This window comes from Typopeltis vanoorti, chromosome 7 (assembly GCF_054136105.1).
Source record: "Typopeltis vanoorti isolate ZY-2024b chromosome 7, IOZ_Tvanoo_1.0, whole genome shotgun sequence".
NCBI lineage: Eukaryota > Metazoa > Arthropoda > Arachnida > Uropygi > Thelyphonidae > Typopeltis > Typopeltis vanoorti.
The window spans coordinates 153,843,470-153,858,124 of NC_143555.1; the positions used below are offsets into that span (position 1 = coordinate 153,843,470).

The following is a 14,655-nucleotide window of genomic DNA, read 5'->3' on the forward strand; positions in this document are numbered from 1 at the left end:
TAAAAAGTGCCTTAGAAGACAGAAATATAAGATCTAATAATCTTGGAGTCTTGACAGGTAACCGATTGATTTGGAGGAAAATTATAGATTTAATAATAATGTAAGTTTTTCATGTAGTATCATGTTCGGTACACCCTTTGAGGGTGCATGTCAGGAATTTAATGATGATGATGATAAAGATGTCTCAGTGATAGATGAAATTTGGCAGCATTAAAATTAGTTTTCAATCCTCCATTAAACTTCCAACATGATGTCCTCTGAGTACTTAAGCCTTAACACACGGATTGTCAAGCATTCGCTCAATAATACAACTCGTCTACTTCTGTTGGCACTACCCCTAGTGATTTTTTTCTATTCTACTTCTATATTCTATTAAAGTCACCTATGAGAAGTATGGGCTGAGGAAGTGCAATATAAGATTATCATGTTTGTTCTCATTTAACTGATAACTCAGGGATAAATAAACGGTATATACTGTAACAAGAAATCCTATGCAAATGCAAATTGCTACTACTGCTTCCAAAGCTATAATACACTGGCTGTGGTGGAAAGGAGTATGATTGCCCAATAGGACAGTTACCCCACCATGAGCAGGACCATCTCTAGTTCTGTCCTTTTGATCAGTTTTAAATATGTTTCCTGCAGATAGAAATATAATAGTTTGTGTTTAGGAAGAGCCTTGATATCATCAAATCCATGGTATGTTACATTGTAAAAATTTTCCCATTGTTTTGGATCTGTAGACCTGTCCAATTTTTGGGAGGTTGGAGGCTTACCTTTTTCAAGATTATATTTTTCATTGATTTACACAAAGTATGGATGGCCAGTGTCCATCTCTTCCTCTGGAAAAATATTTAATACACCATCTGATGTGTTAGGTTCATTCGGCAAGTTTTGTTTACATTTGGTGGACACAGAAGTATTTGATTTTTCTATAGGGGTGTCTGGCTGATTATATTTCAGTGATATCCTTCCAACAATTTTTTTTGACAAGTGGGTTCTCATCGAATGGAATCATTTTAGTTGTTTCAAGAGTGATGCCGTACATCATGCAACTGATGATCTCCATGATCATAAAGCACTCATGATCATCAAATGATGGAAGAGGAATTTGAGTTGCTGCTGGTATTTTCTTAACTGTAATTGCCTCATTACAAGAGGATTTCAGGACAGGTGGGTGGCAGTGGCTGGCTTCTCTGGATCCTGATTTGAGATATTTTGTTCTGTTTTTATCTTTTGAATTACCTTTTCATCTTTCCAACTCTGACATGCACAGGACTAGACCAGATGATATCCCTGACAGTTGACACATTTAGCATTCTTTCAGATTTATTATCATACACTTTTCTACACACATAGGATAGTAAAAAAAAAAAAAGAGAGAGAGAGATTCAGGAGAAGTAGCAAAAAATACAGGAAGAAAAGCAATGAAGAACAAGAATGAAATGGACCAGTACCATCATTAGAAGTTCCCCTCCACCATGGACAGGAATGAATGCAAACTTATGTGGCTGTATAGAGATGCCATATTACAATTTCTGGAGCAAACCATATATGCAGTAGAATACCACAGATTAATTTTAATAAACTAATAAACAAACATATTAGGGAAAGGACTAAAACTGGCATCAACAAAGATGCACGTGAAATATCTCATACACTGATGGATTATGCAAATGAAGCTTAACAGCCCCTGCAGTTCTTTTAAGTTTTTAATATTCCCATCCAGGGGTGCTTAAGGGTCAAAGCTGTGTAACTGACTGGAGACTTCCACATAGCCTTTAAAGGAATGCGGAGAACCGACCAGGGCTTCTGACCTAATGTCCAATCCTCACCTTCTCGTGGTGCGCCCTGTTGGGTATCTACTTTGATACTGAACGAATGAGGATGAGCTCGCAATTTGGGATTTAGCTGCAAAATTGTATACTTATTGGCTAAAACCAATATACAAAAAACATGGTACAACATGACAAAATTTCATGCCAGCTGGGACGTCGACTGGTTAAACAAGGCCCCCGTTGTTTTCACCGGGGAAACAGCGAAAAGTCAGCTACTGAAACAAATCTGATAGCACACCCTAACTCAACATCACCAGAGTTAAGGATCAGTAATATCAACATAAGAAGCCTGAATGGCAAAGAAATGGAGCTAGCTGAAGAATTAGAAAAGTACCAGATGAACATAATAGGGGTAACTGAAACAAAAAAAGACAAAAACTGGTGAGATCTTTCTGAGCAATAAATACAAAATGTTATATTCAGGCAATGACAATCAAGGAAAAGAAGGAGTAGCCATAGTATTCAACACAAAATACGAGGCTAATCTTCTTGAATGGCAGTCAGTCTCAAGTAGAGTAATGTGGGCAAATATGAGAATGGGGAACTGGACAATGAGACTTATTTGTGCCTATGGTCCCACAGAAGGTTCTACTAAGGTAGAAGTGGAGGAATTTTTTGAGGCTTTAGAGAAAGCAACTGACACAATGAAAGAGGAAAAGTTGGTCCTTGTTGGGGATCTAAATAGCAGAGTAGGAAATGATTGTCAGACATACAAAAATATTTTGAGAAAATTTGGAGAAAAGAGCAAAACTAATAATAATGACAAATACCTGTTGGATTTCTGCTCAGGACATGGACTGGTTATTACTAATACCATTTTCCAAAAAAAAATGTGCATAAATTCACATGAAGAGAAGAGGCAAGGAATAAGAAAAGTCTCATTGACGATGTTATATTTGATAGTAATGTTTTCTACCTTGTGCAGGACACCAGAGTGTACAGAGGATTTGAAATTGGAAGTGATCACTATTTAGTCTTGAGCTGGTTAAATTAAATTTCATATTGAAAAGAATAACATGCAAGAAAGTTCTAAAGCGAATAAAAGTTGAGCAGCTCTCAGATGTGAACTGTAGAGTAAAATACACAAAGATCATTGAAGAAAAAATGAAAGAGTTTGAGAGGAGGAACCAAACCTTGGAGATTCAGTGGCAAGCCTTGAAGAAAACCCTGATTGATTTAGCCACAGAGGCATGTGGTGAGGTTGTCTGCAAGGATAGAAAAATCAGAACTCCATGGGGACACAGGAAGTTAAAGAGGCAGTGAAGGAAAAGAAGAAAGCATATCAAAAGTTCCTGGTAAATAAGCCAGCTATTGCTCTTAGAGAATACAGAGATGAAATGTAAGAAAGCGAAACACTGTGTAAAACTAGCTAAACAAAAGTCATGGGAGGACTTTGGAAAGAATATAGAAAATAAATATGAAGAAGGTGGTAAAATATTCTGGAGGTTGTTGAAGAAGTTTATAAATAGAGGAAAGAGTACTGTAAAAGGAGTTAGAGATGATAAAGGTGACATGAAAACAGGAGAAAAAGATATCCTTGAAGTATGGGAGTAATTACTTTGAAAAATTGCTAAATGAAACAAGCAGTGATAGCACAGTGGTAAAAAACACTCAACAGGCATACAGTCAGGAATACATATCCATACTTGAAGTAGAAAAAGCCATCAAAGACTTGAAATGTGGAAAGGCAGCAGGAGAAAATGATATTCAACCAGAAATGCTGAAATATGGTGGTATAAAAGTCTTACAGTAGCTGCACTGCATAGTTCAGAAAGCCTGGACCTTTCACAATCTCCGTTGGCCTCCTCCAAGGGTGTGTTCTGTCACCCCTCCTTTTCATAATATTTATGGACTGGATTGATAGGCACAGCCAAGGCAGTGAGTGTGTCAGAATTGGAAAATGTAGCATTGGACGTCTGCTTTTTTGCAGATGACCTAGTTCTGCTTAGCTCTTCCACAGATGACCTCCAGTGTACCCTGGATAGGTTTGTAGCTGTTTGTGCAGATGCCGGAATGAAGATCAGTGTGGCCAAAACTGAAACATTTGTGGTCTCAAGACAACCATCCCAGTGCACTCTAAATGTAAGTAGAGTCCCAATGAGGCAGGTGGAGAAGTTTAAATACCTTGGGTCCATATTCACGAACGATGGAAAATGGGAGGTAGAGCTAGATACTCGAATTGGCTTAGCAAGCTCAATATTGCGGGAGCTTGGCCGTTCAGTAGTATTGAAGCGGGAGTTAAGCCAGAAGGCAAAGTTGGCTGTCTTCAATACAGTCTATATCCTCATCCTCACCTATGGTCATGAGAGTTGGGTAATGACCGAAAGAATGCGGACACGAATCCAAGCAGCTGAAATGAGGTTCCTTTGAGCGGTTGCGGGGCTGACAAAACTTGACAGAGTAAGAAGCTCTGCAATTCGGGAAACTCTCAATACTCAACCGTTGCTTCTCCGTGTTGAGAGATCACAGTTACGTTGGTATGGGCACCTGGTCAGAATGCCACTAGAGAGGCTCCCTCAGCAGGGCCTCTTTGCCAAGCCAGAGGGTGGGAGGCCACGTGGAAGGCCCAGGACTCGCTGGATAGATCATATCCAAAACCTTGGGTGGACACGTTTGGGAATCCGACCAGAACACCTGAGCTTGGTGGCAGAGGATCATGACCATTGGAAGTTCCTCTTGCAGCTGTTGCCCCCACAACCCAATTAGGAAGAGTGGGCCTTGAAGATGTATGTATGTGAAGTGCTGATTTCTAAAAGTGCACAAACAGTTACTTCAAGGTGAAGTGGGCAGGGTGCATATGTTTTTGTCAGCTGCACTAGATTAGGTAGTGGTGAGAAGTCAATATATGGCTCATGTGCTAATTGACATTTTTAAAGACATTCTGAGCATGGTTAACACTAAGTTATCTCTAAAACTGTAGTTGTGTGATGAGTTTCCTCTAGGTGCATGTTTTTCACTCACTAGCCTCAGACCACGATAGTGTAATATACTGTTCTTCATGAAGAATAAAACTTTGCATCTATCGAGGATAAGTTATAACAGATGTTATTAGCAAATTATAACTTTTTGTCAGCACATCAGAGTTCTTTCAGATGATTTTATATGTTTAAAATGTGTAATTAATGTGGTCTAGGAATGGTAATATAGTAGTAATACTGATTACATAAAGCCAGAGAAATATGAGTGCATGTTGTTATCACCTGATGTGTAGGGAGAGTGAAGTTATTCTATATAACAACAAATATTTATCTAATAATGCAAAAACCAACAATAAAATAGATTTACTCATTACCTCTCTCAAGATCTCGAACTTGGCTTCCTTTAGGTGCACCACCAAACACACATGTATTACGAATATAAGAAGAACTTCCAAATTCTGAACAAACTTGCTGAATCTGTTGTGCTAACTCACGAGTTGGTGCTAGAACTAATACCTGCATAATTATTGATGATTATTAGTTTAAAATCTTAATAAAATCATCTTCAATGTAAATATTAGACTACTTTATTATATTAGCAAACATTATTACTTTTTCTTTAGAATAATTAATCACAGGAGAAAAATTAAACTACTTACAATTGGTCCATCTCCTTTTTGAACTGGAGGTTGGTGATTTATGTGAACAATCGCAGGCAAAATATACTGAAAGAAATGGGATACTCCTATAATTAATCTGATAATTTCTAATACTAAAACAATCACCATTAGTTTGCCAAATATACGTATATCATTTCACAGACACAAAAAGAAGGCATCATTTATTATATCTAACCAATTAGCAACCAAGCATAATGTAGAGCAGGGGTAGGTGTACCAAAATTGCTAAATCTTTGATGCAAAATTTTCTCACATGCCAACCGAAATTTTGGGGAACATTATTATTTGCTGTCTTAAGTATTGGGAGAACCTTTTCAAATAATCAAAAATCACACTAGAGAGGGAAAATCAAAGAATAAGAGTGATTATTGTAAGTCATGTAAGATTGAATGTAATTTAATGAATGTAAAAATTAGTGATGGAATTTTTACTTAAAAGTCCTTCTACTCTGTTGATAGTGTGGATATTTTTTATTTGCATTTAAAGACGCAATTTTTAACATCAGCAAAGAATAAACATTAATTCTGAATTTTTTTTTTCGTTTTTTATAAAGATCAATCAGACATAAGTTTTTTTCAAGTTTTTCAATATATTACACTGCACAATCTCATAATCGTTTTACTTGACTAAAGCACAATAAAATAAAATTAAAAGACTTTTCTTTTATTAATTCTTAATCCCTTATGAGTAATACATAAAAATTACAGATAAAATAAAATGTTATTTTACTACTTAATATACTAAACAGAAGTTAATATTTACCATTTTTTAGAAGAAAACATGAAATGAAAACTAGAGAAATTAAAATAGTGGATGTTTTACCCATTCAGCATCAATGAGACCTGCTGCTGCATCACTGATGAAAGATAATTTATATCAGGTTTATATTTTGTAACCTTTAGAGATATCCATGCACTAATAGTTTCATCTGTTAGGCTACTCCTATTTCAAGACTTAACAAAGTTCATCACTGAGAACAATGATCCACAAGAATATGTAGATGCAGAAATGGATAGTAATGCTGTTGTTGCAAGGATTTTTAAACATACAAAAGTTTTTGGAATAGTATTCCAAGTCCTTAGTACCTTGTTTTCCACACTTTTTTCTATTACTCCCATCTCTAATTGCTCTTTTTCAATATTTTCCAAGTAAACTCTGAGGTCAACAAATTTCTGCCTCCAAATTGAGCTGATTTGAAAATCAATCAACTGCATTTCAAAATCATCCGTATTTATCTAAGAAAACATCTGCAAGTTTAATCCATCTGGTTTCATAGTGTCTGGAAACTTCATGAATTTTGCAGTCTCTTCTAATTCTCTGAACTTAACAAATTTTAGAAAGAACTGCTCAACATTTTACACAATGATGTTTAAAAATTGCTTTTGAAGACACTGGCAGTTGTTTTGTCATCCTTTTGGAGATCATGATGTATTTCTTAAGGTTTGGAAAATATCTAAATCTCTCACTATCTACATCCTTCTTAAAAACTCCTAGTTTCATTTCAAATGCCTTTATGTCATCAAACATAACATCAAGAGTCTTACCAGAGCCCAGTAGTTTAAGGTTCAAGTCATTTAAATGTTTGCAAAAATCTGTAAAGTCAAAAAGAGATTCATCTCATCCAGGCATTCAACAAATTGTTTCAGAACAAGACCTTGACTAAGCCAATGAACATTGTTGTACATTATTAGTCCTCTGTACACCGAATCTACTTCATTCAAAAGATTCTGAAATTGTCTTTTCAAAGCATGTGCAGAAATGTAATTAACAACCTTAGTTACAGTTTGCATCACTTCTTGAAGTTCCTTTAGGTCAGCTTTTGCACATAAAGTCTCCTCATGTATGATGTAATGAAAACCTATCAGTGTATGACCAACATGTTTTGCAAACAGATTTACAAATCCTGCACCATCTGTTGTGACAGATACCACTTTTGAAATATCAATTTGCCGAAGATAATTCGTTCATAACTACTTTACATATTTCAACCCCAGTCATACGCCCAGGTAGTGTTACAAAGTTAATCATCTCTTCACATACTTCATCAACCCTACAAAATTGAGCAAAAATTGTTAGTCTAGCTGATGATGTAATTCTTGTTGAGAGGCTTATACGCTGGTTAAACATGATAACTAATATTTAAGGAATTGACAGCGTATACTAGAAATATAGATTAAATAAACTTTAATATATACTTTCCGATATTTCGGCGAACGTCACGTTGCCATCTTCTTGGGAACTTACTACAAAGACACGTGCACACAAGTACTAATAACAGCAAAATGAGACTGAAGCTAGGAAGCTAGCGTTTTCCTAAAGTCCTGAAGAAAACAAACTGTCCTACTTTGGCCAAACAGGCAGGACAGCAAATATCAGAATCTCAGAACACAAGGATTACATCCAATTTCACCAGTACAGCCACTCTGGGCTTGCAGACCACGCTCTGGATACTCGCCACAGAATAAGATGGAAGAAAGCCACAGTAATACACCACAGCAAGTTCAAGTATGAAAGACTATTCATGGAATCAGCCTCGGCCCTTAGGAACATGCCAAACCTCAACAAATTTGGATGCATGAGACTGCCCCAAATTTGGGAAACTTTTATCAGAAGAACTTCAGCCCAAAGGCCAAGAACTACCAATATAGCCCAGCCAGGGGGCACCATCAGGACTTTAGGAAAACGCTAGCTTCCTAGCTTCAGTCTCATTTTGCTGTTATTAGTACTTGTGTGCACGTGTCTTTGTAGTAAGTTCCCAAGAAGATGGCAACGTGACGTTCGCCGAAATATCGGAAAGTATATATTAAAGTTTATTTAATCTATATTTCTAGTATACGCTGTCAATTCCTTAAATATTAGTTATTATGATGATGTAATGTCTGTGCTTTCATCAACACAAATAGAAAAGAACTTAGATGAAGTCAAATCTTTTGTTAATTGTTCTGCTGTATTCATTTCCAACTTAAGTATCCTATCCTTAACTGTTTTTTTACTCACAGACAAATCTTTAATGCGATGAATACTTTTTACCTTTTCTGATTGTCAAAAAGGAAAGGAGCACATTCTAACCATGCTTCTTTAATATACTCCCCATCACTGAGTGGTTTTCCATGTTGGGTAATAACTCTGAAACCTCAAAACTAGCAGAAACTAAGTTGTAACTAGGTCTACCTGAAATAAATTTCATCCAAGTATTGGACTGTTTTTTTTGTCTTGCTCAGTTCATGAGAAATTAATTCTCTTTGTTCTTGATCACTTTTATTGCTTAAATTCTTATGAACAGCATCAAAATGTCTCTTTACAAAAGAAGTCCTATAAACAACTCATTCAGAACATAAAATGCATAATGCTTCATTATCTTTCTTAACCATACCAATTTTTTCAGTCCAGTATTCTTTAAATTCTCTAATATCCTCTTCATTTGAATGTCTATGTTTCTTTGCTGGTGGTTGTGACATTCTGTACAATCTGTAAAGGGCAGGAAGCAAATAAAAATATATGATAATGGTATATTTATATATATAACATAAATATGAATAGAAAAAAGGAGGAAGAAAGAAAGGAAGTCAAGAAGGGAATAAAGTGAAAGGAAAAGGAGAAAAGTAAATTACAACTGAATTACCAAAGTTGTAGACCCACAAGGTACATACAAAAAATAATTGCTTTCTTCGTACAGCCTCCAACTTTAATGAAAATCGGATCATTGGGTGTAAAAATGTGGACAGAGGTGTATGAACACTGACAAAAATTATAATTTGGATCCAGAAAACCTCATCATAATCACTTTCTGCATACACCTACCAAGTTTAAGCAAACCAAAAATTAGTACAATTATAAGCCTATCTACACCTACACACATGCAATGAAAGAGAAGGGTATGCATGCCATCTGATCACGTGCAGATAACACTTCATGCCATAAACATAGGTTATTAAAAATAACTTATGTTTATGGCAATGTAAAGAAAATTTGCATTTATATCTAATAAAGTAAACATTAATTGACAATAAATACTTCCAACCATATTTTAACGACATACGATTTAATTAAACCCAAATCCACATATATACACACTTTAAAAAACCAATAAATTCTTTATGAAACACAAAAAAATATATAAAATGATGGTAAAGGAGTCATGCCACCATGTCTAGCTGCCTGATGAATTACGCAACAACTAAATGGAAAAAACTTATACATAGTTTAAGTATATCATCAGTTGTATTTACTACGGTGTCCTATCAGTATATTGCAGAAATAGATACCTTGGAAATAGATGTTTGTTTCATTTCTTATTACTTATTATTACTAAAACAGTTGATAGTGTTTGTTTCTTTATCGTATTTTTTTTTTGGTATCACTTTACTTATTCTCATGGAAAGGCTTAGATGTTGATTATGCATTTTTTACTAAGTAATTTAAGGAAATTACAACGTCACTAGGATATATATTAAAAAAAACTTTAATATACTTCAATATTTCGGCAACGTCATGTTGCCATTTTCAAGAAACTTAAGAACAAGACACGTTTAGAAATTAATTAGAAAACTCTGCAGGCTCCTTAAGAAGGTCACTTCTTGGCCTGTGGAAATCACTAACAAATTAAAACCATTAATTCCCCCCCCCCCCCGTATTTATGGATTCCCAAAAATACATAAGGAAAATGTGCCATTACGTCCCATAGTGGATGGCATTGATTCCCTCCCACCACACATACAAACTAGCTAAACATTTGGCCAAAGCTCTCTCACACTATACTGGCAACACACCCTCACACATAAAAAAAACTCAGCCCACTTCAAAGCCAGCATAGAAAACCTCACACTCAAACACACTGACATAATGGTTAGTTTTGATGTCTCCTTATTCACAAATGTCCCACTCAAAGAATCCTTAGAGCTAATCCAAGCTAAATTTCCTCTTGATATCACAACCCTTTTTCAGTTCGCAATGAACTCGGGCTATTTTGTTTGGCAAGGAAAATTCTACAAACAAAGAGAGGGGACAGCCATTGGTTCTCCACTCTCCCCACCTTGGCCAACTTTTATATAGAGACTTTTGAAGAGAAAGCCTTAAACTCTGCCCCACAAAATCCAACCATTTGGCTTCGCTATGTAGATGATGTATTCGCTATTTGGCCATATGGCTCCGATGCACTCCTCTCCTTCCTAACACATATAAACAACCAACACCCCAGAATCAAATTCACCCTGGAAGAAGAAAAAAACAACCGCCTTCCTTTCTTAGACACACTAGTCAGCCGCCAGCCTGATGGAACCTTGGTTTTCTCAGTCTATAGAAAACTCACCCATACAGGCAGTTACATTCACCAACAATCCCACCACCCCTCCTCGCAACAATATGGAGTCATTAAGACACTACACAACAGGACTAAACTTATCTGTTCAAATGGCAATGCCCTAACCACAGAACTAAACCACATTCTCAACAAAAATATTGAAACCAGCACCCCCCCCCCCCCCTCACAACAAGGATTACTCTAAATCCATCACCATACCCTATATCTGAGGCACCTCAGAAAAAATTACAAAAATCCTAAAAAAACATGGCTTAACTTCTTGTTACAGACCATATAAAAAATTGGCATCGCTTATCCGCTCTACTAAAGATCAACCCCCCCCCCCAGACCTACCTAGTGTATACCAGGTCCCTTGCAGCTGTAAGCTGTCCTATTTTGGACAAACAGGCAAGACAGCCAATATCAGAATTTCAGATACAGGACTACATCCGGTTGACCAGTACAGCCACTCTGGTCTTGCTGACCATGCACTGGATACCTGCCATAGAATACGGTGGAAGAAAGCCATGATAGTACACCGTAGTAAATACAAGTATGAAAGGCTTTTCATGGAATCAGCTTCAGCCCTAAGAAACAATCCAAACCTCAACAAATTTGGCTGCATGAGACTGCCTCAAATTTGGGAAACCTACATCAGAAGACCTTCAGCCCAATCGCCCAAGAATACCAACATTGCCCGCTAGGAGGAACCATCAGGACTTTAGGAGAAATAATAGCTTCCTGCTTCTTCCTCATTTACTGTTTGTTGTGCCTGTGTGCACGTGACTTGTTCTTAAGTTTCTTGAAAATGGCAACGTGACGTTGCCGAAATATTGAAGTATATTAAAATTTATTTTAATGTATATCCTAGTGACGTTGTAATTTCCTTAAATTACTTCGTAAAAAATCACTTTACTTAATAAAATTGTATTCTATTAAGTTAAAATATTCAACTCAGCAAAGATGTTGGATATTTATTTATTTATTTATTTTTTAAGATGAGCCCTGAGTTGCCATGCCAGGAAAAAGTCGTTGGCATGCCATGTTTGGCACACATGCCAAGGGTTCCCTGCCCCTGACCTAAGGCAGACTTCTACAGCAAATGATTCTTATAAGCCAAAAGTATCATAAAATAGAGAAAATATTTTAAATAAGCTTTTTTTTTTTTGGTGGTGGGCCCCTCCTAAAAATTTGGGTACAAACAGTTCAAGGTCTTCACATAGTTAAATGGAGAGACAATGAAAAATTTGATAGTGGCAGGTCTAACACTGCAAACTGAATAAGCAGCCAAGTCAGTCTTTATAGATAAAATATGTTGCAAATGTAACATTACTTCAAGGAATTGTATGAAAGACTGTTACATACAGCACAAACATGGCAGAGATTAACTGAGGAAACAAACAAAAACTATAGTGCTCCAGGGCTTCTCTTTTTGGGTATCATCAGAGTAGCTTTGCTGCTACTGGCTTTAAGATTAGTCATCCAAATTTTGAGTAACTAAATATACTCACAGTCTGCAGTGAACTTAAAAGGAAGAGTCTTTTTGATCTGAATCTGTTTCTGTGTAGGTCTTTTTATTTCCCTTCATCTAACTTGGAGCAGCATGTCCACAGTGTGGTAAGTCTGCTAAACCAGACTTTTCATAGTACATAGAATCAATATATTTTTTATGTTCCTCTGGAGATAGAATCTTCAGACCTTAGAGTGAGGTAAACCCTTAGTAAATGGACAGGAATGCCAATATGATGTATGGTTGGAAGACAGCATAGAGGTTGTATTTATTTAGCAGTAATGATAACTTATGGAAGGCACAGCCTGGTATTTTCTCTAGGTTTCCAAATTATTTACAACTTATAATAACATATAACAACTGGGAAAAAACTTACAGAATTTTTTATTACTACCACAAATTTTCACCTTGTTTCTTACTGTTTTTAATGTAACTATACAACAATTAAAAAAACAAGAAAGCAAGTTATGTTACAGCAAGAGAGAGAGAGCTCAATTAGTAATGCCACTAGAGTTCCAAAACAAAAGTAAATTAAGCTGTAGCAGAACATAAGATAATAATAATAATGGTGAAGGAGTATTCAACAAGTTTTAACTCCTTTATAGGAGAGTAGGGAATTAATAATACCAATTCTGATGAATGATGACAATGGAAATATTTGTATAAAACTCAAGCAGCAGAAGCTGAAATGTGAAAGAAGCAAACTAATGAAAGATGGATTATTAATCAAAGCTAATCACTCTCTCTTCTCTATTGAGCCAAGTATTTTTGAGAGAAGCTCATAGGAAATACCACTCCAAATATGAGAACAGCATTCAACAATTGGCTAGATTTCTCTGATTTGTATAAACTTAATTGGCTATTCAGAGGTAAGGAGAGAGGCGGTAATTGTCATTGGCAATCTGTATGCTAATTTCAAAGTTTTGGGAAGTGAATACCATTAACTGTTCATTTTTTTTTTAAGGTTATTTAAATTGCAGAAACCTTTATGAACTCTAATAGTGCATTCCTGTCAACTCAGTTGACAATGAAACATACGCTAGTAAGCATGTGTAATATGCTCATTCTTATGATTCATGTTTTGAATGTAGTTACTAATAATCTCTTCTTTCTCCTTGATGATTTGCATGCTACATTGGATGAAATATACAGGGTGCTCGGGATAAATTTGACATATTTATAATTAATTATATTTTTCCGTAAGTTACATGTATTAACACACACTTCTCTTCATTTAAAAGTTTGGACCCTTCTTCATTCATATACAAGATGTCAGAAAGGATGGATAGCTGGAACCCACCTGAATCATGGAAGAGAATAACTTGTATCATGATGATTCGTGCCCGCCATCAAAATAAGGATATTACGACTGCTGCCCAATGCTCCCTGAATACAGTAAAAACAATCAGGCATGAACTAGAGACTTGCAATGGTGACTACGAGGATGTAGCAAGAAGAAAGATCCCTAGCAGACGATCTGATTGCGTTCGTACAGCAGAATTCCTCGCAAATCTGCAGGAACAGGTGTTGAAGAACCCTGGCATTGGAATTCGGGCTTTGTTCGTGGAGTTGCTAACTGTAGTCAAGCCCTGGATAACAAGGGTAGCCAATGGTAGGCCGTATGTATGGCAGCAGGATTCGGCCCCTTGCCACACCTCTGGGAAAAGTCAAAAATGGTTGTCTGAAAATTTCTACGACTTCACCAGTCCAAATGTTTGGCCTCCAAACTCCCCAGACCTTAACCCCATGGATTATTTTGTATGGGGCGCAGTTGAAAAAGACACCAATCGCACTTCCAGTAATACAAAAGCCCAGTTAATGGATAAAATTAAAACAGTTTTTGCGGCCCTTCCCAGGGAGACTGTAGCATCAGCTTGTTCGAGGTTCCGAAGCAGAATTGAAGCTGTGATCGATGCTAATGGTGGTTATTTTGAGTAAATCTTGTTGATAGTATTGTAATTAACTCTGCCTGTAATGTTTTTTTGTCAATTCATTAAATTTAATAGATACAAAGAAGATTTTCTTTTTCCTTACGAAACTGTCAAATTTATCCCGAACACCCTGTATATGGGAGTTTTTTTTTACTTCTGTATTTTTTTGTGTTAGCTGTATTTAGAAATATGCTACTCTTTTTTACAGTCTCAGATTCGTAGATGTTATTACCAGATCTAATATTATACCACCACAAGTCCCTTCCTTAATGTGCTGCCTAAAGAAGCTGTCCCTCATAATTCTATAGGCAGTTAGAAATGCAGTAGGTGAAAGACAAAGGAGTGTGTATCTGTGCAAAATGTAGAAAATGGGAAGAACTTCACAATATGGAAATTATTATAGCATACTTTGGCAGTATTACATCAGAAACAAGTGAATACCGCTTGAGAGGGACAAATAGCATGATCAAGGGTAAGGA

The 14,655-nt window shown here is 36.2% G+C and overlaps 1 protein-coding gene across 2 annotated transcripts in view; it reads right to left on the bottom strand.

Moving 5' to 3' along the window:
- Positions 1-14,655, bottom strand: part of LOC150105224 (uncharacterized) — a 378,667-nt gene that overhangs the window by 240,960 nt on the left and 123,052 nt on the right. For both annotated transcript variants that reach the window (XR_016548564.1, XM_090395544.1), the window contains exons 5-6: positions 5,416-5,481; positions 5,131-5,272 (exon numbers count right to left, since the gene is read on the bottom strand). Coding sequence is in view for 1 of the 2 variants with exons in the window: in XM_090395544.1 (XP_090251670.1) it covers positions 5,131-5,272; positions 5,416-5,481 (208 nt within the window). In the remaining variant the exon portion in view is untranslated. The remainder of the gene's footprint in view (positions 1-5,130; positions 5,273-5,415; positions 5,482-14,655) is intronic.